Genomic DNA, 23,968 nt, shown 5'->3' with positions numbered 1-23,968 from the left:
ACGTGGCAAGTGCTTTTACCGTTATTTGTGTCCACGTGGCAAGGATAAAGCCCTAAGGGTTTAAAGCTAAAACCCCCGGGAATGCTCTGGCTATGGCGGCCACTCTCGCGTCCTCGTGACTGTGGCGGGGAAGAAGCGGCGGCGGCCCCCTGAATCCAGGTATGAGTATTTCCAGGATGGCGCTTCAATCCGGCGCCTCGACTTCGCCGTTGTCGGGCAATCGGCTGCTTCTTCGATCAAACCCTGATTATCTCTTCCAGCAGCGCCGCATTTTCCCAGCTCACTGTTCTTCGTCTTCATCCTCCACTCCCGCGCCTGCCGATGACCAAAATCACCAGAACAGCAGCGGCATTGCTAGGGTGAGGACGCTATCTCAGCGACGAAGAGAGCTCCCTTGGCAGACGAGACCAGACGAGGGAGCTGCGGGCAATTTCAATGGAAATCTAGGCTTTGGAGCTCCAAGTCCGCAGAGAACTCCATGGGATCAGAGCACTCCAACGCCACTGGCGAACAAGTCGAACAGATTCCCCCGGCCCAAGCCCGACGCTGGAAATGGGAGCTCCCACTCTCACATGCTCAACATTGTGGAGAAGCTGCGCGCTATCGAGCGGAAGCAAAGGAGCTACAGCACCCACGTGGTTCCACCGGATACTACTGCCGCTCCATTCTCTGAAAGCTCGAGCCTGGAGGGCAGGGACTCTACCAGCCAGCAAGGGAGCTTTCCATGGCAGCGTGAATCATCGTCCGAGGCACCGACTCCTGTGACGCGACCGCAGCCGCCAAAGCTTCCATGCCTGGCGGAGCTAACGATTCCGGAGCTGGAGCTGAGGAGATTGCAACGCATTGCTATCCGGGTTGTCAATCCGATCAAAGTCGGCTATCTCGGGGTCACCAAAGCAGTCGTTCAAGATATCCATCGCCGCTGGCAGAAATGCGAGGTAGTGAAAATCCAGTGCGATGGTCCGGCAGCGATAAACATGAAACAAACGCACGACGAACTAGAGGTAATGCTGTCTTTCTATTTCTCTTTTTCATAGCATTCACACTCGTGTTCTTATATGGTTGCTGTAGACAAAAACTGGTGGCTTAGTAGTATGGAGAACTGGAGGAATGGCCATTTTATATCGGGGGAAAGGATACTTTGCTCGCGTTGACAACTCTATGGTGGCGAACTTGAAAAAATATCAACGGAGAAAGATAAATTTGATGGAGGCTATAAAGATCAGAGATGAGGACGAGGATCGTGACTACAGCCAGTCAGAGCATGGAGAAGCTCGGCGGGACTCCGAGAAAGGCAACATTGAAGACGAATACTTGGATGAGATTGATGCTCTCTTGGAGGAGCTTGGTCCACGCTACGATGATTGGATTGGAAGGAAGCCCGTGCCTGTTGATGGAGATTTGTTGCCAGCGTCTGTTCCCGGATACAAGCCGCCGCTCAGGATGCTGCCGTACAGAGCCAAAAAGAACTTGTCAAACATGGAGCTGACAGTCTTACGAAGGCTTGTGAAACCGCTTCCTCCACACTTCGTCCTTGGTAAATGACTGAGTGCTTGAAATGATGCTAACGTAGCTTCATTTCAATTGTGGCAACAGGTCGGAACCGAGGATTGCAAGGCTTGGCTTCTGCTATTTTGAAACTGTGGCAGAAAAGCGAATTAGTTAAAATCGGTCTGAAAAGAGGTGTTCAAAACACGAGGAATCAGCTCATGGCTGAAGAACTGGAGGTATGTGTGACTTTCGCTCGTCATGAATTGATTTTTGCTGTTACAGAGGCTTACCGGAGGAGTTTTACTCTCAAGGGACAAGTTTTTTATCACTTTGTACCGTGGGAAGGACTTCCTTCCAACGTCAGTGGCAGCTGTACTTAGAGAACGCGAGTCAAATATGAGAGAACTCCTTCTCAAAGAGGATCAAGTTCGAATACCAGCGCAGATCGGTGATGGACAAAACAGAACGACACCTGTATCAGGTTCACTGAGCGAGTCAATGGAGATGAGGAGGCAATGGGAAGCACAGAGAAGCGAGAAAGATGACGAAATGGACAGGAATGCCGCAGTTGTAGCTCTGAAAGTGAGAGAACAGAAGCGATTGGAGGCAAAACTTGCTGCGGTAAGCTGTCCATTGTGTGAACTTGTAGCGAGGTACTGACCGTGGACGTTGCAGGCCATATCCAAGAAAAGGAGAGCTGACTTGCAGATAGTGAAACTTGAGCGATCTTTGCTGTTGTCTGAGCATCCTCGCGATCGGGAGACCATCACGGAAGAGGAGCGTTACATGTTTAAGAAGCTGGGACTAAGGATGGACGCATTTCTACTTATCGGTAAATTGTCTTTGTTTTTCCTAGATCTTTTGTGAGCAAGAACCATGTATGCAGGTAGACGAGGAGTATTTGATGGTGTTATTGAAAATATGCATCTACATTGGAAACACAGAGAGTTGGTAAAGCTTATTCTTAAGGAGAAAGATAAGGCGATAGCTTTGGAAGTGGCGAAGATGCTGGAAATTGAAAGCGGTGGCATCTTGGTGGGAGTAGTAACTACGTCCAAGGGTCAAGCGATTATTGTGTACAGGGGGAAGAATTACCAACGTCCAGCTGAATTAAGACCGCGTAGCCTGCTCACGAAACGCAAAGCTTTAGCTCGATCTAAAGAAATTCAACGAAAGAAGGTGTGCTTTACATTTTTTCTTTCTTTTTTTCTCGTCGTCTAAGCACTTTTTCTTACTTTCTTTTTACAGGCTCTTCAACTCCATATCGAGAAGCTCGAGGAGCTGATAATGAAGCTCCGAAAAGACTACGTAAGTACTCCCGCGGCAGTAGCTTTTAAAGTTTCTGGTTCTCACCAACAACCAACTCATTGGAATTTTTACAGGACTATCTTCTCAAGAGCAATGCTCTGCCAGACACACCGCATAGTGCGCTGTACAAGGCGATTGATTCCAAGGTACGTAAGCTACCAACCAAACTTTTTCTCATACAATGTTCGATTCAAATCTTTCGTCGATGCGTAACTTTGCTTTCTCGCTTGTACAGTACCAAGAGGATGATATAGATGGCGAGTTGTTGGCCGACAGGAAGAAGCTCCACCACGACGACGATGATGAAATGGCCTACAGCGACGATCTGCTCGACAGTGAGATTAGCAGTGATGGCAGCGAGTCCGAGGCTGAGCGATTCCGTCCTCCTGAAGAGGCCGGTGACGACGAAGAGGAGGAGGAAAGTGAGTGGGATCTCGAATCCGAGGAGGACGAGGACGATTGAATTCTCAGAAAAGGCGACGGTGGTGCATATACGGTAGCAAGAAGAGAAGCTCAACACGTGGGGTGAAGTAAAAACTTGACTGTGTCTCCCCGACAACGAGGACAGCAAGTTTTTTCTTTTGGTGCCCCTCTATTGGGTGAGGCGGACCGCTTCACGATCGAGAAGTGGGGGTGACTATTCTGGATCCGGCAAAGTCCTCTGAGCATGAATGGATTCGTGGACATGAATCAGAAGATCGACTATGTCTTCAAGGTGGTTCTGATTGGGGACTCGGCGGTAGGAAAGTCGCAGCTGCTAGCCAGGTTCTCCAGGAACGAGTTCACTCTGGAATCCAAGGCAACGATCGGCGTCGAGTTCCAGACCCGGACCATGGTGGTGGATCACAAGACGATCAAGGCACAGATCTGGGACACCGCCGGTCAAGAGAGGTACTTCTAGCCTAGAGAGTTTTTTTCCTCTTCCAAAATCACATTTTTATTAGCGCTCATCGATCAAACTTCCAGGTACCGAGCGATTACCAGTGCGTACTACCGCGGAGCAGTGGGAGCGCTGGTGGTCTACGACATCACCAAGCGGCCAACGTTCGAGCACGTCACAAGGTGGTTGGAGGAGCTCAAAGTTCACGCTGACAACAACATCGTGGTGATGCTGGTGGGTAACAAATCTGATCTAGGCAACTTGCGAGCGGTGTCTGTGGAGGAAGCCAAGGATCTGGCCGAGAGAGAGGAGCTCTTCTTCATGGAGACGTCGGCCCTGGAAGCCACCAACGTCGACAGCGCCTTCTTCTCGGTGCTCACGGAGATTTACAGGATTGTCAGTAAGAAGAGCCTCTCCGAGGGCGCTGGTGGTAGCCAGCAAATTCCAATACCGGGGACAACACTCCTACTGTCCGAGAAGAAAGAGTCCAAGACCGGGTGCTGCTAAAGTTTTTGCATTTGTACCGCGCGGTACCGTCAGAACGCTTGAAAAAACACGTTTCATGCCGCGCAAGGTGCTGTCAAGCTCTTTGTCTTGTACCGCGCGGTACCGTTGGAACGCTTGAAATAAAGAACACCGCGCAAGGTAGATGGTTTATAATGTGCCGCACGTTACTGTCGAATCTTGCATTTTACCGCGCTGTACTGCCGGCGGCACGGTGTACCGCACGGTACAGGCAAGAGGTCGTTACTTAGGGCTGATTTGGACGCTGGTGGCACATTGAAAGAAACAAAAACGTCCCTCTCTCTGGAAAGGCGCTGACGAGCAGTGAATGATCGGCCTAAATACTCCACTCCATCCAAATGTCCAGAGTAGAACAAGAGGCATTGCGGTGGGCGATCCACAGATCCTTGTCAAGAGATTTATAGATTTTGTTATTCCGGACTGCGAAGAACAAACGAAAAAAACTAGCATCGATCATTGATCGGTGGATGGACCCGTGATCTAGTTCTAGCAAAAGAGATCTAGTAGGGAGGAGTGGAAGGCGGCGGCGAGCAGGGGAGAGGGGGATTGGGGAAGAACGACTTGGGCGGCAATGGGAAGCACGATGGCTCCTGCGATAGAAACGCCTGGCACTGCTGCGCGGGCCGCTGGAGCGGCCGATTGGGGATGCAATTGCCGCGGTCGTCCACGATCCTCCCCCGCGACGGCAGCGCCAGGCAATCCGGGCTCTCCCCGGAGAAGAAATTCCCCGCGAACGTGAAGTTCTCGAGGTTGGGGAGATCGCAGATCGCCGCGGGCACGTCGCCGGTGAGGAGATTGAACGCCACGTCCAGCTGCTCGAGGCTGATCATCTGCGCGATGCTGGGCGGGAGGCCACCGCCTAGCGAGTTGTAGCTCACATCGAAGACGTTGAGCTGGTCGAGGAGCCCGATCTCGCCCGGGATGCAGCCATCGAATCGGTTGCCGAGGAAGATGATCTCGTTGAGCGTGCGGCGCATGTTGCCGATGCTGGGCGGGATCCCCCCGGAGAAGCGATTGTTCGCGAAATTGGCGACCGAGACGGTGGAGCTGCCCAGATTCCATGGCACCTGGGCCGCAAATTGGTTGTTGTTGACGAAGAGCGCGTCGAGGTGCTTGTCGAAGAGCGCGCCCGGGAGCTCGCCGGAGAAGCCGTTGTAGCGGAGGTCGAGGTAGGCGAGCGATGGCATGGCGAGCGTGACGAGCGGGAAGGGGCCCGAGAACCTGTTGTTGGAGACGTCGAGCTCGTAGAGGAGGAGGAGCGCGGCCATGGATCCGGGTAGCGTGCCGCAGAAGAGATTGGTGTTGATGTGGAAGAGGGCGAGATAGGTGAGGAGGCCGAGCTCCTCGGGCAGCGTCCCCGAGAGAAAGCCGTGGTTTAGATCGATGCCGCTCACCACCTCCTTGCACGAGTCGTCCGGCGCGGGCGAGCAAAACACGCCGCGGTAGCGGCAGACGTCCAGTCCAATCCATGTCGCGGTGATGCCCTGGGGATCGCCCGTGATCCTCGACTTCCATGCCTGGAGCGCAATGTAGGCCGCCTGGAGGCTGGGATTCGGGAATGCCGCTGCCGGCGGCTGCTGGAGGAGCTTTCTTTGAGCCGGATTCTTGGATTCTTGGTGTTCTTGGTGGGACGCTGCGAGAATCAAGAAGGCGAGGAGCAAGAACCCTAGGAGGCAATGCGGGGCGGCCATCGCTGCCATCGCTGTTGCTACTGCTGCTGCTACTGCTACTGCTACTGCGAGAGGAAGATGAGAAAAAATGAGTGGAGATTTGTGAGAGACTTTAACGATTCACGATCAATCTTCCCGCTCGAGCAGAGATTTCTGAAGGGTCCTCCTGTCCGCCCAATCCATTCGCATCTCTGCCAGCGCCATTTTCTTGCTCGATTTTGACCTAGCCTTGATAAACCCTCGAGGCAGGTAAAGCAGAGGCGACCCGAGTTTTTACCTGGGCCAATCAAATGCCCCGAAAGTGAGTCACGTGTCCTTCTTTGACGGGCTGACGGCCTGGTTCCCAACGCGGACGGCTAGTTAATGGCAAACGCTTGACGGCCTGATGGTCCACCAGTCAATGCCGCGCGGGAAGGAGAGATTTTAAACTTTTAAAGTTTCCAAGTGGTACGGAGATGAGGGCTTGCGTTATATGACATAAATGTAGCCGCGTCTTTCCAGCTAAGAAAAGAAATGGGCTTGGACCCATTGCCATGGCTCAAATATAGCCTACGGACGTGGTGGAATTAATGAGGATCATAAGGGGCTTGTGTCGCTTGCGGTACTAGGCTACTACATTTCTCACGTTTTAACGCATTAATGTTCTTAGCATACCACTTTGAGTGGAAGTAATTTTTATGATAAATTTAACATCAAACACAAAAGTACATAAATAGACTTTAATTTAAATTTTAAGAGAGGTATATTAAGATCAAAGAAGTTTACATGTTTTTCAAAATAATTTTTCATACAATTAGCCTTCTAATTTTATTTAGCAAGAAATTTGTGATAATAATTTTGAAAAAGAGGTACACGTCAAGGAGGGTGATTTCATAAAAAATTGTTGAAGCTTGCAAAAAACATGAAAAAAAAAAAATAGATGTGTTTAAATTGTTGTAATACATATATATGACTCACAAATATTTTAAACACAATTTATCCATGTATTAGTGCCTACCAAATATGCATAGTAAAGTCTAGATAGTGTTATATATATGATTTTTTGTCTTGTGTAAATTTGACTTTATATAAGATTTTTTTATATGTCACTAAAGTATAAGCTTTAGGTTTAATGATTGATTGGTGTATAGATGAGTGTGATCGATTAAAATGTGAAGATGAGCACAAAATCTTTTTTGAATATTTGGGGTGTTGAGTGCAATAGTTTTTTATGAGCAAGTGGGTTTTATTATAGCTGTAGTAAAGTGTTAGTTCTAATTATTTATCATGTTTCTAACCATATATATATATATATATATATATATATATATATATATATATATATATATATATATATATATAGTAAGTATTATAATGATTTGGGCTTAATATGTAAAGTTCTTTCTATTATCCTCACCAATAAAAGTGTTTTAAATATATAGTGCTGGCAAGCTTAGCTCATGGCATCTAAAATGCATTTAAAATTTAACACGCTTAATGAAAAAATGAAAAACATCATATCCACAAACTCTATATTAAAATATTGCACTTTAAATAAGTTGTAAGAAATGAAAAACATTTGTAAATATGATTGAAGCATTATATTTACATTAGTGTGTATTGCAATCAAAATACATTTTTAAATTGCAGTAAATGATGCACAACCACACGGAATAGAAGGCAAATAAAATGAACATAAAGTAGGAAAAAGATGATCATAATCAAGATGTCATAAATTTATATTCAATAACACAAAATAAGACCAAAAAAATATTATATATGATATATCCCATAATAAAAATATTATACAGACAATCACATTTTAATTGCTTAATAACAATCTAAAAGTGATTGTGTGCATAATATTTTTCATGCAATTTAAAACAAAAAAAAAAATCAGTATATATGTAAATGTATAATTCTCCCACACACAATTACATATTTGTTGCCATAATTTTACTTATATATATATATATATATATATATATATATATATATATATATATATATATATATATATATATCACTTGAAAATCCATAAAGATAAGATTTATTGCAAAAACCATCCTAAATATATATGGAATTTTATTCTTTTTATAATTTTTTTGAATTTAATTGACTAATTTATTTATGTAATATATAATAAAATGTATTTTGTTTTACCATATATTAGTTTTCAATGATATTTAATAGTTTCACTTTTTAACATTAAATTTTGATTTATGTACATAATATAATGTGAATTACTTTATGAGTTAGTTTTATCATCTTATTGATTGTCATAAAATTCTCATTGTATAGCTTTATTAATAATTTAAAAGAAAATAATAAATTGTAAATCAATATATTTAATGTTCTTATTGCTCAAAAGCTTTGAGTTAGTTATGAGAAAGACTAATAAGATATTTCTTTCTTAAGAATACTCTATTCAATATTAACATTAAAAAATATTTTAAAATTTTCACATGCCCTAGCCCTAATTCCTGTTTTTGAGGGTTTCCACGGCGGCTAGGGTTCTAGGCGGAGGAGCGTGGAGCAATGGTGAGAGCGCGCGGCTATCGCGGGATCTTACGATTCTTGTGTTGTGCAGGTGCGCGGGCCGAAGAAGCATCTCAAGGTGCTCAATGCCCCCAAGCATTGGATGCTGAGCAAGCTCGGCGGTGCCTTTGTAAGTATCTGTTCCCCTTTGTTGTCCCAGGTAGATCCGTGCGCTCACGGCGGCCTTGCTTTTCCAGGCTCCAAAGCCATCGTCGGGCCCTCACAAGGAGAGGGAATGCTTGCCTCTGGTGATTGTACTTCGAAACAGGCTCAACTATGCCTTGACTTACCGAGAGGTGGTCGCAATCGTGATGCAAAAGCTCATCTCGATTGATGGCAAGGTCCGGACGGACAAGTGCTATCCCGCTGGATTCATGGGTAAGTTCTCGATTTCTTTTCCTCTCTTACCCGACTGACTTGCTTGTTTCGCTTTTCTAGATGTGTTGACGGTCGGCAAGGTGGATGAGAACTACCGTCTCCTCTATGACAGCAAGGGCCGATTCACCTTGCACTCGATCAACTCCGAGGAGGCCAAGGTACTCATTCACTCACATCTCCAAGTGCTTTCTTTCCGTAGTAACTTTGTTTTGGTGTCAACAGTTCAAGCTCTGCAAGGTCCGCGCCGTGAGGTTCGGTGCCAAGGGGATCCCGTTCCTGACGACTTACGACGGGAGAACCATCCGCTACCCGGACCCTCTGATCAAGGCCAACGACACGATCAAGATCGACCTGGAGACTGGCAAGATCAAGGAGTTCATCAAGTTCGACGTTGGCAACTTGGTGATGGTCACTGGTGGTCGCAACAGGGGGAGAGTCGGTACCATTCAGCACCGAGAGAAGCACAAGGGGAGCTTCGACATCATTCACATCAAGGACTCGGTCGGTCAGGACTTCGCCACCCGAATGGGCAACGTTTTCACCATTGGCCAGGGGACCAAGCCGTGGGTCTCTCTTCCCAAAGGCAAAGGTATCAAGCTTTCCATCGTGGAGGAGGCCAGGAAGAGGGTCAAGGGCTAAAGAAGTTTTTCCTAACGACATAAGAGAACACAGAGGTTGGTCTCTGGTGAGAGTTTGTTTCTTTTCTACTTTTTTTTGGTTCTTTTTATCCGAGGGGTCTTTGATTGATCTCTGTAATGCCTACGAAGCCTTTTTGTTGTTCAACTTCCCTTCTTGCTTTTTCTTCGTTCATTTGAGATATGAGTTTGATGACTTGGAGTGCTTGAGCTTGCTGTGATGAGGCGGTGAGAAGTCTGGCAGATTGTGAAAGAACTCGGTGTCTTCTTCCCTTTGGAAGTGAGAGTAAATTGCGAGCTGGAGTAGTCCCAGGATAGCTCCAATCGTGTTTGGGATCTATGGACAAAGCAGTGAAAGAAGCTTTTTCTCTTCCACTTTTAAAGGCTTAGCTTACTATGAGGAACTTGTCGTGCTTGAGAACTCCATAGATTGTCCATAGCAGCGCATTGATCAGGCTACAGAGAGACAGAGAAAAGGGCATGTATTCGACGCTTCGAGTCGCGATAACCAGCTTCTGCAAGTTGGAGAGGGTAAAGGAAAGTTTTGTTTCTATGTTCTAAAGTTCTCTTCTGTTTTTCTGGGAAGACGAGTAGCTCTGGTACCATGACTGAAAGTGGCGAGGCGTACATGAGAGTCCCGACCACCACACACACCGCACCGACGAATTTGGCCCTTTGCTCCTGCTGGAATGCTGTGAGAGTGACTGCGATGGCGGCAGCGAAGAATCCCGCCACACCAACGAGCAGCACGCTGAGATATCCCTGGAACACGAAGCCAGTGAGATCAAAAACATTTCTTCTTTTCCTTCTTTTGCTTTTGGTCGACGAGAAACAGGACAAAGTAGAAGAGCATAGAACAGGATTTTCGCAGCGCTCACCCTGTGGGCTGCGGGGGCAAAGGTGAAGAAGACGATGAGATAGATGCACTCGAGGATGATCCCGGCGGCGTTGATGGTGACGATGAGCGTGTTGTTGGAGGTGACGGCGGGGAGGCCATAGAAGAACCAGAGCAGGCAATTGAGGAGCGTGCAAGCGTATGGGACTGGCGAGAAGGATCCGGTGTCTCGAGAATTGATGATCCTCCAGAATGTGGGCCTGGAAACAAGAAACAAAGAAAAATGGGTATCTTTTCTCCTTATTTTCAGTTACAACACGAAAGGTGGTCTTTAAAGATCTGTCGTCTCTCACGTTGGTGACAAAAACATGACCATGGCTGTGACATTGCCTGTAGACACACACACACACACAAAATCAAGTTACAGCAAGAACCTTGGTTTTCTTCTACCAACGATTCCCAGGAGCACGTAGACATCTGCCATTGCTTCCAAGTTGCAAGCCCTAAAATTTCAAGAAGCTTGTTAAGAACTTAGGACAATGCCAAGATCGAAAATTCGTCGACCAAGAGACACCAAGAGATAGGCATCTGTACTATTTGTTCCAATGTTTAGGCGTGAGCATGAGAAAGCTACTGCCGCAACCCCCTCTCTGAGCACTGGAATGGTGCCAACGAACCTTAGGAGCACTTCTATACGAAGTCAGAGCAAGATACACTTTTACAATTTTGCTAATAGTAACTACAAACAAAGAAAAACAGAAGGTTCATAATATCGATGCCTTCTTTCTTTCTGCTTGATCCTGCATGAATTAGAATGACGAAGAACAAAATAACATACTCTGCACATACTTGCACAATTTACTTCATGAAAATGTGGGAGTGTGGAAGGCATGACCAGAGGATATTGGCCTTTGTACCACATCAAGTCCTGACACGAGAAGCTGCGACGAACTCGTGTTGCACCAAGCTGTGGAGTGCCTTCTCTGAAACGATGCCTGCATCAATGAGGTACTTACTTCTCGCTCAATACACCCCACAGAGCGCCTCGTACTCCTTCGGAGGTCCAGGATGCTTCGAGCTCCTTCAACAGCTCTGGATCCGCTCACTTGACTCATGGTCTCCACATCAAAAAGAACAGAGGACAAAAAAGCTTCCTTTTCCAGCCTCCACGAAGCTTGCTCGCAAGTGCCTGCCACTCGTCTGAGACTCCACCGACATAAGAAAAGATACTGCCATAGGTCCTCTGGAAGTAGAGAACGCTGTGTGCTTCATGAGCTTCTTTTTCCAGCAGGTCACCTGTCATCATTGTGAAGTATCTCTGGAAGGGTACATGCTCGTTGAGCCTGACCTGATGTCCTCGGAGCTGCAAAGGATCACGTTGGCTGTGTTTGTCTCCTTGGTCAGCATCAAAAAGTAATCCTGGAGATTCCTGAGATGATGCTGCTCCTTGGGGCACAGGCTCCACTCGTGGAACCGGTTCGCCTCGTCAATTAACAGCGTTGGAAAGGCTGCAGCTTTGCCATGGAACAGCCTTTTCGTCGTCGAATGCGACGAAGCCATCTGAGACGTTTCTCTTTTGTTATTGTTCCTCACCATGCAAAGGTAAGCTCAAAAAGTCAATGAATGTCGACAATTCCTGTGAAAATTTCTATCCATGTTCTTATTCACTCAAAGATGACTCAAACCGTATTTATCGGACCACTCTCTTATTTCAATACTAAAAACTTGCTATAAATTGGGTATATACACTCTAACTTGCACCGGGGCGGATCATCGCACCATGTAAGCGGTAGTCACTGGACCACCAGACTCAGGTAAGACGGGAGCGGCTGGAGCGCGAGCATCTACATGCGGGCAGGATTTAGTGCGACTTCAGGGTTTGCTTAAGAAAACTAATAAATTAAGTGTTTAGAAAAGTTTATAAATTATAAATGTGTTCATAAATTATAAATATCAAACTATTACTAAGTAGATTTTCTAACACCTAAAAGTCTTCAGGAAACTATATTATAAGATATTGTTAATATTTAATGTTCTATCCAATCCAAATATTGTTGCACAATTATGTATAGTGCAACAAATTATTTACAAATCGCACGCCATATGAAAATAATCAACTGCGCATGGCATATAAAAGTTGATTTTTAGGAATAAGCGTGTTGTGCAGCAGTGCCAGAGTTGTGCTCAGACCACCCATCCGAAAAAAAACTCCTTTTTAATGCAAACCGATCACAAATAAATGCTGCTCTTCTCTAGAGTTCGTTGCTAGATCGCTCCCCAGTGTCGAGTGTCTCTCCTTCGTCCTCCCTTGCGGGAGTAGCACAAATGGAGACGATCAAGCCGCGGGCGACTCTTGTCCTGTGCTCTGGAGTTTTCTTGCTCTTGATCTCCCTGTTCCTGATCCAGGTTGCTGCCGACGATGACGCGACTCTCGACTGCGATAGCCAAGTGAATGGTCTCGCCGGGAATTGCATGACTGCCGTGCTCATTGGAACCAAACCGTCATCCAAGTGCTGCAAGTTCGTGAGGGCCGCCCAGCTCGACTGCCTCTGTCCCAAGATTACCAAAGATGTCACCAAAATGCTCACTGAGCGTCTGCTCAACACCGCTCTTAAAATCGCAAAGCAGTGCAACTGGGAGCTGCCTCACAACTATCAGTGCGGAAGTTAGTACTCTCTCACTTTCGTTTTGCCTTGCTGCTGTTGGTGATAAAAAAACTGACCTTTTGTTCAATGTCGGTGCAGGCTACACTTTTCCCTGAGAAAAGAGAAGTTCATGATTCAGGCATGCTTGTAGCAAATCCTTTAAAAAGCTTACAGTAAGAATTCTCCGGTTAATTATCCGCATTGTTGTGCTTTGAATGTAGAGGTTCCCACTAACAACGAACAGCATTACATAATCCTTTAGTTGCCGTAGCAAAGGAAAAGGGCGAGCTTATACATAACCCAGCAACAAAGGATGTTCAGGCATCTGCTTTAGTTCATAGAGAACTTGTTTGCCTCTTGTAAGCTTCTCAATTGCATGGACTGTTTCCAGTGAACTTCATCTCAACGTTGTTATTGTTCTCATCTTTGCGGTCAATTTCACTGTTGAGGTCCTTCACATTTCGCTCATAAAAACCAGGTGTTCTTCACCTTTTTCTGCTCTCGAAATCAAAGCCACTGTAAAAGGACACACCTTTGAATTCTCCCACCTTCCAGTTAACCAAAAGACTTGCTGATCTAAGCGGAGCCATCTGAGACTTGACCTCAGCGGCAAAGCTAGCTGCGCTGTTGAATGTTGCTGCCCGCACGTAGATTGGTAGCCTTGGTGTGCGCTCCGCAAACTCTGTCGACTTACCCGAGTCTGGCGGCCCAGTGACTAGCACCATTTTTCCTCCATTGCATATCTTCGCGAGTCTAGCGAGCTCATCCTTTCTGTTGTAAAGACCCGCTTGCCGGCTCGCATCCAGCTCTAGTGTTAAGAGCTGTCCCAGTTTATAAATCTGACACAGTCAATAAAAGTTAATAAAATTCTAAAGACTTCCTTTGACTACTTTCAGCTATGTTCTTCTCGAGTCAAAGACCCTAGCATCCTTGGGAGTTCTTTTGCATCACGACGACCACTATCTCGCTTATGTCAATCAATACCGAAATAATCATCTGGCACTTCTCCATGGCTGTCTAAGAAAATGTGTAAAGGTTGCTTTCTAGGAGTACGCGTGCTGCAGCACCAGACTTGTGCTCAGACCACCCATCGGAAAAAAACTCCTTTTTTAAGGAAACCGCTCACAAATAAATGCTGCTCTTCTCCCGAGTTCGTCGCTAGATCGCTCCCAGTGTCTCTCCTTCGTCCTCCGTCGCGGGAGCAGCACCAATGGAGACGATCAAGCCGCGGGCAACTCTTGTCCTGGGAGTTTTCCTGCTCTTCTTCTCCCTGTTCTTGATCCAGGTTGCTGCCGACGACGACGCGAGTCTCGACTGCGATAGCCAGGTGAATGGTCTCGTCGGGAATTGCATGACTGCCGTGCTCATTGGAGCCAAACCGTCTTCCAAGTGCTGCAAGTTCGTGAGGGCCGCCCAGCCCGACTGCGTCTGTCCCAAGATCACCGGAGATGTCACCAAGGTGCTCAAGCTCAGCACCGCTCTCAAAATCGCAAAGCGATGCAACCGGGAGCTGCCTCACAACTATCAGTGCGGAAGTTAGTACTCTCTCACTTTCTTTTTGCCTTGCTGCTGCTGCTGGGGATAAAAGAACTGACCTTCTGTTCAATGTCGGTGCAGGCTACACTCTCCCCTGAAATAAGGATTCAAGCATGTTTGTAGCAAATCCTTGAAAAAGCTTACAGTAAGAACTCTCTGGTTTTATCCGCATTGTTGTGCTTTGAGTGCTTGTAGAGGTTCCACTTCCTTCTGACCGATAACGACGAACCGGCCTCCGGGAGCATTGTCCACATAATCCTTTAGTTGCTGTGCGGCCAGTGGAGTCAATCCAGTCTACAAGTAACAAAGAAAGCGGAGTTAGACAAGACTCAGCATTTGAGCTTTATACGTACCCCAGCAATAAAGCGACGAGAGAAGCCTCTCAGCTCCAAAGGATGTTTGAGCATCTGCTTCAGTTCCTGCGTGTTGGTACCGCTTTAGATAGAGAAACGCAACAATTTCTTCCTTGCCTCTTGTAAGCTTCTCAATTGCACGGACTTTTTTCCACTGAGCTTCGCCTCAACGTTGTCATTGTCCTCATCCTTGCGCTCAATTTCGATGTCGAGTTCCTTCGCATTTCGCTCAAACCAGGTGCTCTTCGCCTTTTTCTGCTCTCGAAAATTAAAGCCAGTCCATTGTAAAACAAGGAATGCCATTTACCTTCGAATTCTCCCGTAATAGTCTATCAATTCTGAGAGCAAGCTCTATTCGTTTCTCAACAGAGGGTATATACCCGGAATTGATTGGAAACCTTGTCAAGCCACTGGACTGTAGCAAACACTATATCACGCAAGAAATCCACTTGTTTTCCAGAGTACCTTTGATAGCGCACGGCAGAGTGTCAAGTACTTCGACTTCTCCGAGGGAGAGATTAGAGCAATGCTGCATCCATCTTTGTCAGCACGCGCTGTTCTCCCACTTCTATGAACATACATCTGTTGGACACGGGAATATGTCGCACCGGTTTAAACATATCTTATGCATACCTCCGCTGAGTGTGGTAACTGATAATGTATAACAGTCCGAACTCCCGGAATATCTAAACCCCGTGCAGCAACGTCCGTTGCGACAAGCACACCATCGGTGCTGGCTCGGAATCTATCCATTGTCTGGAAAGAGCAGAATTTAAATGCGTACTCAAAACGTATGACATGCCATACCTTTAGTCTCTGCCGTTGCTGTAGCTGTGCATGCAAAGGCCACGCCGGAACCTCTAAAAGACGTAGAATAGCTGCTAGTCTTCTTAATGCCGCAATGGAGGTACAAAACACAATTGTTCGCCCACATCCATGTACCTTGAGGACGTAGTATAGGTAGGCATCCTTTTCCTCGTCGGTGCATCTGCAGGAAACAATACAAAGCGTTAGGTGAGACGTGTCAGGCAAAAATGCAGATCTTACTCGATAACCGACTCCGTAAGCTTTTCAGCAACGACGTTCTTCGATGTCAAATCCACAACTTCAGCAGTGTCGCTGAGCCCGGCTCTCTCCGACAGTAAGGATAGAGAATGCTGCTCTGATTTCTTTCTTGCTCCATAGCTTTTCTTGAGCTTTTTCTTGAAGTCGGGAGGCAGGGTCAAGGTAGCTGAAAACACCAAAGTCTGCCTCCGTTTCTTAGCGGACAAAAAAACGTTGTCTGCAGGATCTAGATCCTCTCGCGATTCACCGTGCTTCGGTAGTAAATCAATTATGGATTCTAGCTCTTGAAAATGGCCTTTTTCAATCATGCGGTCAGCCTCGTCCAGTATAAAAAATGAGATCTCTTGGAGCTGCCAAGAAAGAACAATAAAAAACACGAAATAATAAGAAAACCAGTCCTAGAAAATACCTGGACAAGGTGGCTTTCGCCACTGCTCATGAGTTCCCATAGGCGACCAGGAGTTCCAACGACAATAGCAGGCCTTCGCTTAAGAAGGCGTTCCTGTTTTTGCGTAGATATGCCACCAACAATAGGAGCGACCTTGATATCTGTAAACTTAGCTACTGCTCGAATATGGTCGCAAATCTGTCATTCCACATGTTAGAAAGCAAGAGATGCTTAGTTACACTACCTGCAGAGCTAATTCTCGCGTAGGTGTGACGATGAGAGCACGAAGTGGACTGTCACTAGCAACATTGTTCTGTCGCAAGAGCTTATCGCGTTCATCAAGAAGCCTTTGCAAAATTGGTATGCCAAAAGCTAAGGTTTTTCCTGATCCAGTCTCTGCGGCCCCGATAACGTCCTAGAGCAAGTAGATAAAAAAAATGAACATGAAATATAAAAATACGAAAAGGTAAACCACACCTTTCCCTTGTGCGCAGCTGCTGGAATGCATGCCTTCTGGATGGGAGTTGGAGTGGTAAAGCCAAGAATAGAAAGAGCTCTTAGCAGTGAAGGATGAAGTCTCAACTCGTTCCATTCGGGAAGAACAACATCGACTCTCTCCAAACCTTCACTCCCATTATCTGTAAGAACGAAGATCGTTTTGAGAAAAGAAAAACACCTGCATCTAAAATCTTACCTCCACCATCTAGCTTTGATCTCTTGTTGGCACCGGACGTAGTATTTTCACGCAAACGCTTGTTCTTCCTTTTCTTCCCTCGAGGAGAGTTTAAAGCCTCTTTATCTTGGGCAGTATCACCAGGCTCGGCATTTCCCTTCTTCTTCTTCTTCTTCTTCTCCTTTCTCATCGCAGCATTTCCGTCGGCTAGATCGGTGTCACTAGCGAGCATTTTCTCTTTTCTCTTCTTATTCTTCTTCGCATGTTTCTCCTCGCCTAGATCAGTTTCCAACGCGCGTTTCCTCTTCCCTTTCTTCGCATTCTTCCCACTCAAATCCTCCCCGGCCGGAGGCTCGAGTCCAAACACCAGATCCTCATCAATCTCCTCCAGAGACACAAAACCTGCAAAGGAGAACATCCATGATCGCGTCGCTCGCAAATTGATCCATACCTCCATGGCCGCTGCCCAGGAGCAGCGATGTCGGCTCCTGCGGCGTCACATCCTTCCACGCCTCCCCCGACCCGCTCTTCTTCTTCCTCCCCATTCTAGGGCTCCTCTAGGGCTTCACTAGGGTTTAAGCGCGCACCAATGGCGACTTCCAGCGCTCGCTTGATCGTGCATGGCGCCGCCGCGGCATCCAAGCCAGCTCCATATCCACCAGGTTCGCATCCTCGCGCCTCGATCTCCCTGCCAAGCGCCGCCAATGCCAGCAGCATCTGGGGCAGCAAGAGCATCAAGCCCCAGCGCATAGCTACATTCTCTCCGGCGATCAAGCCCGCGGCGCCCGTGATCGCCATGGCCGGGGACACACCGTCGCGTCAGATCTCGGGCAAATGCTTCGTGGTGCGTGACAATATCGACACCGATCAGATCATTCCGGCCGAGTATCTCACGCTCGTCCCCTCCAAGCCGGACGAGTATGAGAAGCTGGGGAGCTACGCCATGGCCGGGCTTCCGCCACACTATGGACAGTTCATGGAGCCCGGCAAGAGCAAGACCAAGTACTCGATCATCATCGCCGGCTCCAACTTTGGCTGTGGCTCCTCCCGCGAGCACGCCCCGGTTGCTCTGGGAGCGTCCGGGATCCAGGTGGTGGTGGCCGAGTCCTATGCCAGGATCTTCTTCCGGAACTCGGTGGCCACCGGCGAGATGTATCCCGTCGAGTGTGAAGCTCGCATCTGTGACGAGTTCCACAACGGGGACGACGTGACCGTGGACATGGAGCGCGACGTGGTGGTGAATCACTCCACTGGAAAGGAGTACGCGCTCAAGCCGCTGGGCGATGCCGCGCCGGTGATCGAAGCTGGCGGGATCTTTGCGTACGCGAGGCAGACTGGGATGATTCCTTCGGCAGCTTGACACGAAGGTATTCGTGACTGTGTTTTATCCCTGTGTTCTCTTCGGCTCTCACTTTATCATTTGCTCCAGGAGCTTAAAGTAGAAGAGTGTTGACAAGGTACTTGTTTATTTTTTGCTTTTCCTCTCTTAATGCTCGTTTGGATGATCAGATCCTCTGTATTGCATGGAGAGTGAAGGAAAAAGAAAGAGGTTTGCTCAAGTCAAGATGTTTTTTCTATGGTTCTGATTCTGTCGTTGTGACTAATACTGCCGGCTGTGCTGAAGTATGAGATCCACAGATTTTTTGGGTGTGCCCCGTGGAACAAGCCAAGAGTCAAGTAGCAGTGATTCCAACGGTGGTCCCGTCCAACAGTTCTGGGCTGTGCCGTGGGTGATGCAAACGCTACTGCTTCTTGGGGAGCCGAAGAGCTATTGGCAAGGTGTCTTAGTCTCTAATGCCGGACACTAATCGTGGAGGGGATACTGCCAAGTGTTTTGAAATGGCCAGGACAGCCTGGTGGTGCTGCTGTTGCGAGCATGACGGGCCAAATTAGTCGATCGAGGTGGGGGCGAAAAAAAAAAGAGAGAAACTTCACGAGCTCGAGATTAAAATAAGTTCCAGGTGAGTCACTGCTCTCCAAGTCTTTTGGGAAGAATTTGGGTTTATATATTCTTAATTGTATTAACAATGGAGTGGGTCGATTCAGACGCATCGCATCCCTTGAAGCTGACACCCGAGCAACCGCTCCGGAGACGAATGATCTCGATCAACCAAATGGTACTTCATGAGTTCTGCTACTGATCAAATCAGGTGACTAATGGCTCGATCAACGTACAAACGTTTGCTACTGATCAAACCGATGATTAACGCTCGATCAATGGTCAAACCAGCGTCCGACAGAAGAACATCCAGGAAGATTCAACAGTGACAAACGTGCGGTTCATACGTCAGAGCACTTGGCTCGAGAAAGTGAGAGAATTCTTCGCGTTGTTGTCTTGTTTTATTTTCTCTTATTCTTTGTTAAAAGTGTTATTTTTTTCAGTGTCTCAAATCAATTAGGAAAGAGAAGGGGCTGTGCGCTCTAAGAAAGCGGAGAAAGAAAGGTTGGCCCTTCCCATGGTCATGGGCCAAGTTCTAACAGCGTACCACCCTTGTATAAAAAGAGGAAAACACCCCTCCCTGTCTAGGCTTACTTTTGTGTGTGTGTGTGTGTGTGTGTGTGTGTGTGTGGTTTGTGTTTGAGTCCTTTGCAGTTTTATTTCCTTCCTTGTTGGTTGACCCCTCCAAGGGGCCAAGCAAGAACACACATTTCGTGACTTTTACTTCTCTCTCCCTCTACTTGGACAGAGAGAGTATCGATTCGATTGGCTTGCGTCTCGGAATTGGAATGCTCGATCCGTCCTTCCGTTGAGAATCTGGATTGGCGATGCTGTGCGCGGTGGAGGGATTCGATTGCGATTCGAGAGTTTGGTGTGGCTTTTCTCATTGATAGCTCTTGAGAGGAAGAATCGGGAGATTTGAGGAGGAGATTGATTTGAGGCGATGGAGGCGTTTGGAGGGGGGAGAGGATCCATTTAAAGGAATGGGGACGGCTATGGTGGATCTACCCAAGAAAAGCAGCTCGCTGTTGCTCGTCAACGGGGGAATGGTGCTCGCCAATGGAATCGAGGCCCAGGCGGCGGCGGTGGCGCATCACAACAATCACCACCACCACCATCACGTAAAGTTCGCGGACGAGCAATCCATCAAGCCGGTCGGCGGCGGCGGCGGCGGGAGAGTGGCGGCAGTCAAGCCGCCGCTGGAGCTGCTCAAGCTCAAGAATTCATGCGAGGAAGACGAAGAAGAATCGGAAGAGGAGGAGGAGGAATGGATCCTGGAAGAGCAAGTGGAGGAAGTGGAGGAGTTTGGCCGCGACGAGCGCGACGTGGGCACCTCGGACGAGTGGGTGTCGCGGCACCCGGACATGGTCCGCCTCACGGGCCGCCACCCCTTCAACGCGGAGCCGCCGCTGCCCCGCCTCATGCAGCACGGCTTCATCACCCCGGCGGCGCTGCACTACGTGCGCAACCACGGGCCCGTGCCGCGCGGCACCTGGGCCGAGTGGCGCATCCACGTGGGTGGCATGGTGCGCCGCCCGGCGGTGCTCACCATGGACGACCTCCTGCGGCTCCCCGCGCGGGAGCTGCCCGTCACGCTCGTCTGCGCGGGCAACCGGCGCAAGGAGCAAAACATGGTGCGGCAGAGCGTGGGCTTCAACTGGGGGGCGGCGGGCGTCAGCACGTCAGTGTGGAAGGGTGCCCTTCTCCGCGACGTGCTCAAAGCCTGCGGCGGCCTTCGCCGCGGGGCCCGCTTCGTGTGCTTCGAGGGCGGGGATTCGCTCCCCAAATGCGGGGGTGACGGGTACGGCACCGGGATACGCGCGGAGAGGGCCATGGACGTGACGCAGGACGTGCTGGTCGCCTACATGCAAAACGGACGTCCTCTCCCGCCCGATCACGGCTTCCCCGTACGGATGATCATTCCGGGTATGATCGGCGGCCGGATGGTCAAGTGGCTGCGCAAGATCGAGGCCACCGCCGCCGAGCCCAACAACTTTTACCACTACCAGGACAACAAGGTGTTGCCCTCGCACGTCGATTCCGACATTGCAAACGCGGAAGGTCAGTAGTATAATTCTTTCTTTGTTCCCATGTCTTTTGTTTCTCTTGCGTCATAGAATCTCCACTCCGAGAATCTGGGAAGAGCTCAATTTAGTCTTTTTTGCTCCATTTTCCAGGGTGGTGGAAGAGGCCCGAGTATTTGATCAACGAGCTCAACATCAACTCGGTTATCACCACTCCCGCGCACGGCGACAGCCTGCCCATCAATCCGGTGTCGATACAGTCGCCGTACAGGATGAGAGGCTACGCATATTCCGGTACGGCAGATATTTCCGCGAATGTGCACGAGAATATGCTGACTTTTGAAAATGGCCATGGCAGGGGGCGGGAGGAAGGTGACCAGGGTTGAGGTGACGCTCGACGGCGGCGAGACGTGGGCGCTGGCGGATCTGAAGCACCCCGAGCGGCCCACCAAGTATGGCAAGCACTGGTGCTGGTGCTTCTGGGAGCTGGGCGTGGAGGCGATGGAGCTCCTCCAGGCGCGGGAGATCGCGGTGCGCGCGTGGGACGAGAGCATGAACACGCAGCCCAAGGAGCTCATCTGGAACCTCATGGTGAGTGGAAGTGAATTCTTTGGATTGATCGGTGGTTCTCATGGTTCGATCTCTCGGGCTATGGTGGCAGGGGATGATGAACAACTGCTGGTTCCGGGTGAAGGTCCGTCCCTGCAAGGGGAAGCTCGGGGGCGTGGCGCTGGCGTTCGAGCACCCGACGCGGCCGGCCAACCAGCCCGGCGGCTGGATGGTGAAGCAAAAGGAAGAGGAGACCAAGAGTGGCGACTTGAGCAAGCCCGGCAAGGCCATGACCAAGAGCGCCTCCTCGCCCTTCCTCAACCAGAGCGTCTCCTCCATCACCATGTCCGAGGTGCGCAAGCACAGCAAGCCCGACTCGCCCTGGATCGTCGTCAACAGCTCCGTCTACGACTGCACGTCCTTCCTCAAGGATCACCCCGGTGGCGCGGACAGCATCCTGATCAACGCCGGCACCGACTGCACGGAGGAGTTCGAGGCCATCCACTCGGCCCGCGCCAAGGCGCTGCTTGAGGACTACAAGATCGGGGAGCTCGTGAGCACGGCCGGGAGCTTCTCGTCGGCGGACACGAGCCCGGAGACGTCGCTCCACGGCGGCAACCGGGCGCTCTCGGCGCTCAGTCTCACCACGCTCGATCCAATCCTGGAAGCCCTCCCGGCATCGAGGCCAGTGGCGCTCAACCCGCGGCAGAACATCCCGTGCAAGCTCGTCGCGCGCGTGAACATCAGCGCGGATCTCCGCCGCCTCCGCTTCTCTCTCCCATCCCCCGATCAAGTCCTCGGCCTCCCCACAGGCAAGCACGTCTTCGTCTCCGCCGCCGTCAACTCCAAGCTCTGCATCCGCGCCTACACGCCGATCTCCTCGGACGACGACGAGGACTCCATCGGCCACGTCGAGCTCCTCATCCGGGTCTATTACAAGAACGTCCACCCAAACTTCCCGGGCGGAGGGATCATGTCCCAGCACCTCGACTCGCTGGCCATCGGCGACTCGATCAATCTCAAGGGGCCGATCGGACACATCCAGTACCTCGGGCGGGGAAAGTTCACCGTCAACGGCGACGCAAAGTTTGCGAGCGACATCGCCATGCTCGCGGGAGGGACTGGGATCACGCCGGTCTACCAGGTGATCAAGGCGATTCTTCGAGACAAGGAGGACACCACCCGGATCTCACTCGTCTACGCCAACCGGACGGAAGAGGATATAATGCTGCGAGCGGAGCTGGATTCGTGGGCCGAGAGCCACGCCGCCCAGTTCCGGGTGTGGTACGTCTTGAGCCAGCCTCGCGAGCCGAGCAATTGGAAGTACAGTGTGGGATACATCACCGAGGAGGTTGTCCGGGATCATCTAGCCAGAGGGTCGGACGAGGCGGCGGCGTTCATGTGTGGGCCGCCGGCGATGATCAATCTGGCTTGCCTCCCAAACCTGGCCAAGCACGGCTACTCCAAGTCCAGTTGCTACCAGTTCTAGAGAACCGTGTACATATCCAATTTTCATTTTCATTTTTCTTCTTTTTTCTTTCGGCGTCACCTTGTACATTCGAATATACAACCATTATTATAAAATGAAAATCACCGGTTTTCAAGAGTAAAATAAAGAAAATATTTTTCCTTGAAATGCCAAAAAACTACTCGTGGCGTCCCGCAAAAATTGTTACAAAAGTTTCATCCGTCATGGCCAATGAGACGGTATTCCGTTGAAAAGATTTTCTGTCTACTTTCTGATTTTTATTGACTTTGCATCTGTGCATTGACTTTCTTTGATTCTTGCTGCAAAAAGTAGTTAGGAAAATTCAGTTTAAATTTCAAAAATATTTCTATAAGATTACTAGAATCATCAGCCTAAACCCAAGTTTTATACTATACTAAAACCATTTTATAAACACGTTTATAAATTATAAGCACAAAATTTATCTCGCTCACTCATCCCCAGTGGCAAGCTCCAGGGCATAATCGTCGCGCTCCACAGGCCCCCGCGCAAAGTATCGCCCAAACTGGAGCCAATACACCTCGTCCTCGTCCTGGGTTTCTACTTCCACGTCCGACAGAGGATAGCCCACGCACAGCAGCCCATACCCCTGCGCCTTGAGCTCCGCCGAGATCCCCAGCGCCTCGGGCTGATTGATCTTCCCCGACTTGATCCTCACCGCGCACGCCGTGCAGCACCCATGCCGGCACGAAAACGGCAGCTCGATCTCCTCCCCCTCGGCGGTGTGGAGGATGTACTGATCCTCCGGCACCTGGAACCGATGCACAAGCCCTCGCTGCCGATCGTGGACGGTCACCGTGTGCACCGCCACCTCCTCACTCGCCGCCGCGCGCACGGCAATTCGGCCCAGCCGCCACCGCCGCCGCCGCGACTGAATCGAGACGAGAGGGCAAATCGCCGCCGCTGCTGCTGCTGCCGGTATCGCTGCCATCCCCTGCCCTTCTGCAAAGAGAAATCGCGGTTGGAATGCGGCAGCTCCATTTGCCGAGGAGCTGAGACCATTCGTACCTTCTATCTTCTCGTTCCCAAGAACCCTAGAACAGGGGTAGC

The 23,968-nt window shown here is 49.3% G+C and overlaps 11 protein-coding genes and 1 long non-coding RNA gene across 13 annotated transcripts; 8 read left to right on the top strand and 4 right to left on the bottom strand.

Moving 5' to 3' along the window:
- Positions 1 to 67: 67 nt before the first annotated feature.
- On the top strand, positions 68 to 3,289 carry LOC9644030 (CRM-domain containing factor CFM3, chloroplastic/mitochondrial). Its single transcript, XM_024689333.1, has 9 exons — positions 68 to 1,004; positions 1,072 to 1,537; positions 1,597 to 1,727; positions 1,774 to 2,112; positions 2,167 to 2,323; positions 2,378 to 2,670; positions 2,740 to 2,799; positions 2,874 to 2,945; positions 3,035 to 3,289. The coding sequence occupies exons 1-9, from the start codon at positions 162 to 164 to the stop codon at positions 3,260 to 3,262; spliced, it is 2,589 nt and encodes an 862-aa protein (XP_024545101.1). The 5' UTR covers positions 68 to 161; the 3' UTR covers positions 3,263 to 3,289.
- Positions 3,286 to 4,334, top strand: LOC9645064 (ras-related protein RABA4c). Its single transcript, XM_002984269.2, has 2 exons — positions 3,286 to 3,690; positions 3,766 to 4,334. The coding sequence occupies exons 1-2, from the start codon at positions 3,467 to 3,469 to the stop codon at positions 4,184 to 4,186; spliced, it is 645 nt and encodes a 214-aa protein (XP_002984315.1). The 5' UTR covers positions 3,286 to 3,466; the 3' UTR covers positions 4,187 to 4,334.
- Positions 4,335 to 4,587: 253 nt separating this feature from the next.
- Positions 4,588 to 6,089, bottom strand: LOC9644029 (leucine-rich repeat extensin-like protein 4). The gene has a single exon (XM_002984157.2). The coding sequence runs from the start codon at positions 5,902 to 5,904 to the stop codon at positions 4,705 to 4,707; it is 1,200 nt and encodes a 399-aa protein (XP_002984203.1). The 5' UTR covers positions 5,905 to 6,089; the 3' UTR covers positions 4,588 to 4,704.
- Positions 6,090 to 8,328: 2,239 nt separating this feature from the next.
- LOC9645063 (40S ribosomal protein S4-3) lies at positions 8,329 to 9,740 on the top strand. Its single transcript, XM_002984268.2, has 5 exons — positions 8,329 to 8,394; positions 8,444 to 8,521; positions 8,589 to 8,769; positions 8,830 to 8,927; positions 8,992 to 9,740. Exons 1-5 carry the CDS (start codon positions 8,392 to 8,394, stop codon positions 9,406 to 9,408), a joined length of 777 nt encoding a protein of 258 aa, XP_002984314.1. The 5' UTR covers positions 8,329 to 8,391; the 3' UTR covers positions 9,409 to 9,740.
- Positions 9,741 to 9,789: 49 nt separating this feature from the next.
- On the bottom strand, positions 9,790 to 11,799 carry LOC9645062. The gene is made up of 3 exons (XM_024689323.1): positions 11,588 to 11,799; positions 11,256 to 11,439; positions 9,790 to 10,546 (listed from the first exon to the last, which is right to left on the bottom strand). The coding sequence occupies exons 1-3, from the start codon at positions 11,797 to 11,799 to the stop codon at positions 9,962 to 9,964; spliced, it is 981 nt and encodes a 326-aa protein (XP_024545091.1). The 3' UTR covers positions 9,790 to 9,961.
- Positions 11,800 to 12,502: 703 nt separating this feature from the next.
- Positions 12,503 to 13,290, top strand: LOC112351430. Its single transcript, XM_024689336.1, has 2 exons — positions 12,503 to 12,904; positions 12,984 to 13,290. The coding sequence occupies exons 1-2, from the start codon at positions 12,565 to 12,567 to the stop codon at positions 12,998 to 13,000; spliced, it is 357 nt and encodes a 118-aa protein (XP_024545104.1). The 5' UTR covers positions 12,503 to 12,564; the 3' UTR covers positions 13,001 to 13,290.
- A 604-nt stretch (positions 13,291 to 13,894) lies between these two features.
- LOC9644028 (DEAD-box ATP-dependent RNA helicase 13) lies at positions 13,895 to 17,467 on the bottom strand. 2 transcript variants are annotated; one of them, XR_002994115.1, is made up of 15 exons: positions 17,351 to 17,467; positions 16,921 to 17,301; positions 16,704 to 16,864; positions 16,471 to 16,641; positions 16,248 to 16,424; positions 15,821 to 16,188; positions 15,581 to 15,761; positions 15,407 to 15,529; positions 15,239 to 15,355; positions 15,081 to 15,188; positions 14,891 to 15,028; positions 14,774 to 14,839; positions 14,565 to 14,714; positions 14,480 to 14,514; positions 13,895 to 14,405 (listed from the first exon to the last, which is right to left on the bottom strand). XR_002994115.1 is itself a non-coding variant. In XM_024689334.1 (13 exons), exons 1-13 carry the CDS (start codon positions 17,442 to 17,444, stop codon positions 14,583 to 14,585), a joined length of 2,217 nt encoding a protein of 738 aa, XP_024545102.1. In that variant the 5' UTR covers positions 17,445 to 17,467; the 3' UTR covers positions 14,515 to 14,582. The 2 variants fall into 2 exon arrangements, 1 of the variants encoding a protein (XP_024545102.1); XM_024689334.1 differs by lacking the exons at positions 13,895 to 14,405; positions 14,480 to 14,514 and having other exon boundaries at positions 14,515 to 14,714.
- LOC112351431 lies at positions 14,070 to 14,591 on the top strand. Its single transcript, XM_024689337.1, has 2 exons — positions 14,070 to 14,419; positions 14,502 to 14,591. The coding sequence occupies exons 1-2, from the start codon at positions 14,095 to 14,097 to the stop codon at positions 14,516 to 14,518; spliced, it is 342 nt and encodes a 113-aa protein (XP_024545105.1). The 5' UTR covers positions 14,070 to 14,094; the 3' UTR covers positions 14,519 to 14,591.
- Positions 17,450 to 18,481, top strand: LOC9644027 (3-isopropylmalate dehydratase small subunit 3). The gene is made up of 3 exons (XM_002984267.2): positions 17,450 to 18,266; positions 18,329 to 18,356; positions 18,409 to 18,481. Exon 1 carries the CDS (start codon positions 17,489 to 17,491, stop codon positions 18,257 to 18,259), a length of 771 nt encoding a protein of 256 aa, XP_002984313.2. The 5' UTR covers positions 17,450 to 17,488; the 3' UTR covers positions 18,260 to 18,266; positions 18,329 to 18,356; positions 18,409 to 18,481.
- A 673-nt stretch (positions 18,482 to 19,154) lies between these two features.
- Positions 19,155 to 19,374, top strand: LOC112351429. Its single transcript, XR_002994114.1, has 2 exons — positions 19,155 to 19,208; positions 19,282 to 19,374. It is a non-coding gene; the product is annotated as an uncharacterized LOC112351429 (long non-coding RNA).
- A 95-nt stretch (positions 19,375 to 19,469) lies between these two features.
- On the top strand, positions 19,470 to 22,941 carry LOC9645061 (nitrate reductase [NADH]). Its single transcript, XM_024689384.1, has 4 exons — positions 19,470 to 20,899; positions 21,016 to 21,156; positions 21,221 to 21,453; positions 21,524 to 22,941. The coding sequence occupies exons 1-4, from the start codon at positions 19,822 to 19,824 to the stop codon at positions 22,898 to 22,900; spliced, it is 2,829 nt and encodes a 942-aa protein (XP_024545152.1). The 5' UTR covers positions 19,470 to 19,821; the 3' UTR covers positions 22,901 to 22,941.
- A 271-nt stretch (positions 22,942 to 23,212) lies between these two features.
- LOC9644026 (ferredoxin-2) lies at positions 23,213 to 23,949 on the bottom strand. Its single transcript, XM_002984154.3, has 2 exons — positions 23,927 to 23,949; positions 23,213 to 23,860 (listed from the first exon to the last, which is right to left on the bottom strand). Exon 2 carries the CDS (start codon positions 23,847 to 23,849, stop codon positions 23,349 to 23,351), a length of 501 nt encoding a protein of 166 aa, XP_002984200.2. The 5' UTR covers positions 23,850 to 23,860; positions 23,927 to 23,949; the 3' UTR covers positions 23,213 to 23,348.
- Between the last annotated feature and the right edge of the window lie 19 nt (positions 23,950 to 23,968).

Source organism: Selaginella moellendorffii, unplaced genomic scaffold (assembly GCF_000143415.4).
Source record: "Selaginella moellendorffii unplaced genomic scaffold, v1.0 SELMOscaffold_61, whole genome shotgun sequence".
Taxonomy (NCBI): Eukaryota; Viridiplantae; Streptophyta; class Lycopodiopsida; order Selaginellales; family Selaginellaceae; genus Selaginella; species Selaginella moellendorffii.
The sequence above is the reverse complement of the archived record's forward strand: the minus strand, read 5'-3'. Positions and strand labels throughout refer to the sequence as shown.

Excerpts from the sequence above, each read along its gene's own strand:
- LOC9644030 (XM_024689333.1), top strand. The coding sequence starts at position 162 with ATGAGTATTTCCAGGATGGCGCTTCAATCCGGCGCCTCGACTTCGCCG. Across the intron at positions 2,113-2,166 it reads TGGAGGCAAAACTTGCTGCG|GCCATATCCAAGAAAAGGAG; the intron begins GTAAGCTGTCCA and ends TGGACGTTGCAG. Across the intron at positions 2,324-2,377 it reads GGACGCATTTCTACTTATCG|GTAGACGAGGAGTATTTGAT; the intron begins GTAAATTGTCTT and ends CCATGTATGCAG.
- LOC112351430 (XM_024689336.1), top strand. The coding sequence starts at position 12,565 with ATGGAGACGATCAAGCCGCGGGCGACTCTTGTCCTGTGCTCTGGAGTT.
- LOC9645064 (XM_002984269.2), top strand. The coding sequence starts at position 3,467 with ATGAATGGATTCGTGGACATGAATCAGAAGATCGACTATGTCTTCAAG. Across the intron at positions 3,691-3,765 it reads GACACCGCCGGTCAAGAGAG|GTACCGAGCGATTACCAGTG; the intron begins GTACTTCTAGCC and ends TCAAACTTCCAG.
- LOC9644027 (XM_002984267.2), top strand. The coding sequence starts at position 17,489 with ATGGCGACTTCCAGCGCTCGCTTGATCGTGCATGGCGCCGCCGCGGCA.
- LOC9645063 (XM_002984268.2), top strand. Across the intron at positions 8,522-8,588 it reads GCAAGCTCGGCGGTGCCTTT|GCTCCAAAGCCATCGTCGGG; the intron begins GTAAGTATCTGT and ends TTGCTTTTCCAG. Across the intron at positions 8,928-8,991 it reads TCAACTCCGAGGAGGCCAAG|TTCAAGCTCTGCAAGGTCCG; the intron begins GTACTCATTCAC and ends TGGTGTCAACAG.
- LOC9645062 (XM_024689323.1), bottom strand. The coding sequence starts at position 11,799 with ATGGCTTCGTCGCATTCGACGACGAAAAGGCTGTTCCATGGCAAAGCT. Across the intron at positions 11,440-11,587 it reads TGCAGCTCCGAGGACATCAG|ACGAGTGGCAGGCACTTGCG; the intron begins GTCAGGCTCAAC and ends GTGGAGTCTCAG. Across the intron at positions 10,547-11,255 it reads TGGGGTGTATTGAGCGAGAA|AAAATAAGGAGAAAAGATAC; the intron begins GTAAGTACCTCA and ends GTGTTGTAACTG.
- LOC9644029 (XM_002984157.2), bottom strand. The coding sequence starts at position 5,904 with ATGGCAGCGATGGCCGCCCCGCATTGCCTCCTAGGGTTCTTGCTCCTC.
- LOC9645061 (XM_024689384.1), top strand. The coding sequence starts at position 19,822 with ATGGGGACGGCTATGGTGGATCTACCCAAGAAAAGCAGCTCGCTGTTG. Across the intron at positions 20,900-21,015 it reads CGACATTGCAAACGCGGAAG|GGTGGTGGAAGAGGCCCGAG; the intron begins GTCAGTAGTATA and ends TCCATTTTCCAG. Across the intron at positions 21,157-21,220 it reads GAGAGGCTACGCATATTCCG|GGGGCGGGAGGAAGGTGACC; the intron begins GTACGGCAGATA and ends TGGCCATGGCAG.
- LOC9644028 (XM_024689334.1), bottom strand. The coding sequence starts at position 17,444 with ATGGGGAGGAAGAAGAAGAGCGGGTCGGGGGAGGCGTGGAAGGATGTG. Across the intron at positions 16,425-16,470 it reads CGCGAGAATTAGCTCTGCAG|ATTTGCGACCATATTCGAGC; the intron begins GTAGTGTAACTA and ends GTGGAATGACAG. Across the intron at positions 15,356-15,406 it reads AGTTACCACACTCAGCGGAG|ATGTATGTTCATAGAAGTGG; the intron begins GTATGCATAAGA and ends CGTGTCCAACAG.
- LOC9644026 (XM_002984154.3), bottom strand. The coding sequence starts at position 23,849 with ATGGCAGCGATACCGGCAGCAGCAGCAGCGGCGGCGATTTGCCCTCTC.
- LOC112351431 (XM_024689337.1), top strand. The coding sequence starts at position 14,095 with ATGGAGACGATCAAGCCGCGGGCAACTCTTGTCCTGGGAGTTTTCCTG.